Source organism: Pyrgilauda ruficollis, unplaced genomic scaffold (genome assembly GCF_017590135.1).
Source record: "Pyrgilauda ruficollis isolate IOZ18807 unplaced genomic scaffold, ASM1759013v1 scaffold74, whole genome shotgun sequence".
NCBI classification, from domain to species: Eukaryota; Metazoa; Chordata; class Aves; order Passeriformes; family Passeridae; genus Pyrgilauda; species Pyrgilauda ruficollis.
This window is the reverse complement of record NW_024529266.1, coordinates 49,233-54,232: the sequence shown is the minus strand read 5'-3', so window position 1 is coordinate 54,232 and position 5,000 is coordinate 49,233. Positions and strand designations below refer to the sequence as shown.

At 34.0% G+C, this 5,000-nt stretch overlaps 1 protein-coding gene across 2 annotated transcripts in view; it reads right to left on the bottom strand.

Annotated features, from left to right (window-relative positions):
• AP3B1 (adaptor related protein complex 3 subunit beta 1) overlaps nt 1-5,000 on the bottom strand; it is a 153,323-nt gene that overhangs the window by 118,337 nt on the left and 29,986 nt on the right. For both annotated transcript variants that reach the window (XM_041486109.1, XM_041486110.1), the window contains exon 6: nt 3,572-3,638. In XM_041486109.1, coding sequence (XP_041342043.1) covers nt 3,572-3,638 — 67 coding nt within the window. The remainder of the gene's footprint in view (nt 1-3,571; nt 3,639-5,000) is intronic.

Sequence of the window (5,000 nt, the reverse complement as noted above, 5' to 3'; positions counted from 1 at the left end):
GTTTAAAATGTAAATACACTTGCAAAAAAATCACAGATTGGTTGGTAGACTAATTTCTAGTCAGCTACCCTTGAGGGTATGTTAACAATGGCTTGTACTTGATAATTTTGCATTTTAGATTAACCAAGAGCTTGCATTTTAATTGAATCTTTGTGTTAAGACACTCTAGGAGTAGAGTGATTTTTCATTTATCTCACCAGAAATTTTAATGAAGTGCTGGGTTAAGGTTACATCTCATCTCATTTTAAGTTTTGCTTACCTCAGCTTATATTAAAATCTACTACTGATTGAGATCTAAAAAAATAAACACATCCTATACTGTCTAAAAGAATTTTACTATAGTAAAATTCTCCTCCAGATAATGTCTTGCTATTTCAAATGTAAAATTACTCTGGCTAATTGAAATATATTGTGTCTTTTCTGTGCAACAAAAACTGCATTAATAACATACAACAGCATGTTCACTCTGAAAAAACTTCCTGGTTTACAGAAATTTAGAGGCATCTATACTTATTAGCTATTCTATCTCTAACATAGAGATTATGCCAGTAAATTTCAAAAATCCTGCCTGAGGTCAAATAGCTACAGAAAATAAACAGATTTTGAGTAAAAGTTTGCTTCTCATTAAAATGCAGTGTCAAATATCACCTGAATAATATTAGACTGTTATATACATAGTTAATATTACTAATTACATTCTCCCTCCAAACATGGATTAAAAAAATCAAACTGATTAAAAAGAAAAAAACTCTTAAAAAATTATAATCAAAATAATCAATCAACAGTGGATTATCTCAGATCCAGTGGTTAATATACAATATATTATGGCTGGTCTGAGAATTATCAGCCCTTAACTACATAGATGTGCCAAAAGTAACTTAACATTTCCATCAAGTGAAAAAAGGTGGAAAACCATTGATATTCAACTAAGTCACTAGGACTCTCCCACTCTGGTAAAAAAACTATTTAAAGAACAAACTGATTTGTTGACATTAGAGCTATTTATTAGAGCTAGCAGGAGATGACAACTAATATTAATGTAAGGGAACGGCTCTACATTTAAGTAGAAGAAATCCAAAGATCAGTGTCAAACATTTGTGGTTCTAGTTCCACATTATCACCCTACAGATTTCAGGCACCTTGACTGTCAAACAGACAACAGGAGCTGCAAAAAGCTGAGACATTCCACTAATCAAGTACAGGCACTTCATAAGTCTATGACCAAAAGCTCTTATTTTACAGTTTGGTCCCATTTAAAGAATTCCTATGGCAGCAAATGGACCTAATTTTCTTCAGTATGACTGCAAAATACTTTCTAAAAGTGCTTATCTTTTTTATGTATGTTGAAGGAGCTTTCTCTTTTAGGCTGTGTGTATGAAGTGAAGCTTCCCCCCCCCCCCCCCCCCCCGAGAATTCTAAAAGATTAACTGAATTAACACAAATTTCCACAGGATTCAGCCTTATTAAACCTATAAAGTCAACAGCCTACGGCCACATATTTACACACCTGTACTTAAGGACCACCACCTACAAGCACCTGCATCTCCTCCAATTTTAAAGGCTGAATCCAGCTACAAATGGCACTCTTGATTTCCCCACTGTGAGCAAATTGCTGTTTTCCAATTAGGGGCAAAGAATAAGCTTATTCAGATTGGAGTTACCTGCTAACAAAACACTTGTGCACTATGCACTTTCTGTTAAATGTGGAGGCTTTCTGGGAACATTTAGTGGTACATGACAAAAGATAACTACTTAAGATAAAGCTTTGTCATGCTAGAGTAGTCCTTCCAAAGCTATGAAAGATTAAATACAGAGTCATCCATTTTAGACCACCACAAGCTGTGGAGTCTGGGGTAAAAGAGCACACTTAGATGCAGCGAGCCTTAAAGAGAGATCTGTATGTTTTCTTTCTGAAATAATTAGTCTTCATGTTAGTTCCCAAACCAGTAAGACTTCTGAAGCTGAGATGTCAGCTCAGACTGGAATCAGGTCTCACTAGGGAATAGACAAAGAGGGATCAGAGGGAGCAAAAAGTTGTAGCAGTTAACTAAGTATGTCTCCAAACAAACCCAACAGACCTAAGTCTAGTCTATAATTTTCAGCTATTGCTTCAGCTGGTATCTTTATAAGCATGGTGTCCAATACACAGCATCTGAGCCCAATAGGCAATGACTCTATTATCTCCTCATAAGTAATTCCAAATTCCAAGGAGATAAAAGATCCAAACTTACTCTATACTTCTTTTGTTAAAGTAAATGTGTAAATGACTAGGCATGGGATAACCATTTACCATATGCTGTAAGACCTAAGAAAGAGTATAGACTCAGGGATTTTACTCTTTTTTTTGGTAGTTTTTAGCCCTTTATTCCTCCACTGGTATTAACAACCTAATCCCACATTCACAGACTGCATGAGCATGAACCATTAAATGAAATACATGAATATGAAATAAATGAAGAACCACTGCAGGTACAGCTTCACACAAACTCAAATCAAGCACAGATGCAGTCAGGAGACCTAACTGATCAAGCACAGATGCAGTCAGGAGACCTAACTGATTTACTGTCTGCTGAGCCACTAAGCTCTAACACACCTCCTTCAGCAACCCTTCAATGGCAGCTACAGGATGTCTTTTAGCCAACAGCACCTTCCATGCTCTGAACACCTCGACTGTCTAGAAGAGGATACAGTCCTGGATACTGTATCCTGAAGGATACAGTTGTAAGTGGTACAAAAAGGCTTGGAAAATAGCAGATGAAGCAACACACTACCTGGTACCTAGTAAAACTTTCACTTAGTCAAAAAGGATTACATTCATTAAATTAGTGATCTGAACAAGAAGAACGTGAGAATGTTTTAATTCACAAATCTGGTTTCTCTTTGAAATCTAACTTTGATTCTTTGATCAATTAGCTTTCTAGTTCACAAGTGGGAAATTTATTTGCAAAATAAAATGAACTAAAGATTGTGAGACATCCAGGAAAACCTGTAACTATATATGGCAGGTTAAATGTAACAGGAGTGTTAAATTTACAGAAATTATGCCAGAACATCTCTTATTTACCAGAGTGGAAATGAAGATACTGGCAAGAACAAACAACTGCACAGCAAATATAATTTTTTAACAACTATACACACTGCAAGATAGATGGACATCACTGTGCACCATACACAAGCAATTTATTCCTACACTACTACAAACTTTCTGAAATCATCAAACTGATTTTCCAATGAAAAAGTGCATATGAAAATTTATACACACTCACACACTGATTCATATTATTATATAACTTTAATTTTCAAAATAAAGTTTAAGGAAGCATACATAAAACACATGCTAACAAAAATATTAATTAACAGACTCATGATGCAAGTAAAATTACATCTTATTAAAGGAGAGTCATTATTACAGTCATACTATAAATGCATAAATACACAATGATACTTATGTCTAAAAACATAAAAAATCACATTGGCAAGGGTTAGGAAAGTGTATAACTTACTGCTGAATGACAGCCTCAGGAGTAAACTCTATAAAAATATATGCATATGCCACAAATCTGTTTCTTACCGTACTTCTATCCTTCAAAAGCTTTTCTATAACTTCAATCAACATTTCCTTTTGCTCTGGATCAAGACTAGAAGGAAAAATAAAATTATTTTAACTAATTTGATCAGACATATCCAAAATTAAAGCAGGTTTGATTTTTGACCTTTAGACACAAACTAGAACAAAGAACTTCGAAGAAACCACTTCCAGAAAAATCAAGTATTCCAAAGAACTCATTGTAAAGGAATTTGACTGAAAGTAAGTCAGGAGTATAAAATTAAATTAAAAATATATTTTTATCTTATACCCTTTATGTGTGTTCTATAGGAAACTTTAACTCATAAAAAACCATTAAGACAGGGTAACCAACATGAAAGAGAACTAGACTGAACTTCAGATGTGATGTGACTAGGTGCTCTTGCAGAAATTAATTTCAGCATGAATATAATTCACTGGTGAGTGAACATCAGGACAAAGAAGATTCTAATGAAGATAAGATACATATCTAAGAAGATAGATACTTCATATCTAATTATCAACATAAAGCTTTGAGTAAGACACTTCTAAGTTAATCATTAAAAATAATCACTTTTAAGTTAAACACTAATTTTAGCCAGAAGTATTAGAACTCAAAAATGTGGACATTGTATTCAAGTGTATCTATACAAAGCTGGTGTGCAAACTAATGGAAAACAGACTGCGTGAAGTCCTAAATAAATAGCAAAAGCACAGGAAAATCAAAAGTTGCAAGCAACAACCTTTGTAGCATCTTTTCACATTACAAGAGCAGAGAAAAACCTGCCAGAGTTATCCACTATTGTCAAACTTGCTTTTTGGGCAAGTAAAGACAAACTTTTCACTCCAGCTGTTTCCCCTTCATGGATCTATACAGCACAGAAGAATTTAAAGCCAAGTCAAAAGAAAACAGAAAGGGAATACAAAGACCCTTAGAGATATGTAGTTCTATGCCTTTGAAAAGTCATTTCAACATGGATAATATTACAAGTAAGTGAGAGAGTATTTGGTCATTATTGCATACTTCAGTTTTAATGCTGAGTGATGGATTGCCCTAACGCACAGTATATCATTCCAGGTAAAGATTCACAAAGTCACTATCTGGCTGAGTACTACTTCACTAAGGCTCTAAGACCTAACAACATCAGAACATGCAAAATGCGTAACAAAACTTTGTTAGAAGCCACCATCATCATAAGCAACACAACAGTACACTGTTCCATAAGTACTTTCATGATTGCCTTTCATTCCAACTTCTATTTTTGTGAAAGAACTTTTACTGGACTTTTTGTCAAGGATCAAAACCTTAAGAGGAAAAGCCAAAAGTCTCTGAAAAAGTTTTTATTTCAAATTTTTAAAAATTGGCAGAAAATTTAGAGATAAAGCAATACTTAAAAAAAAAAAAAAAAAAAAAAAAAAAACCCAAAAAAAAACT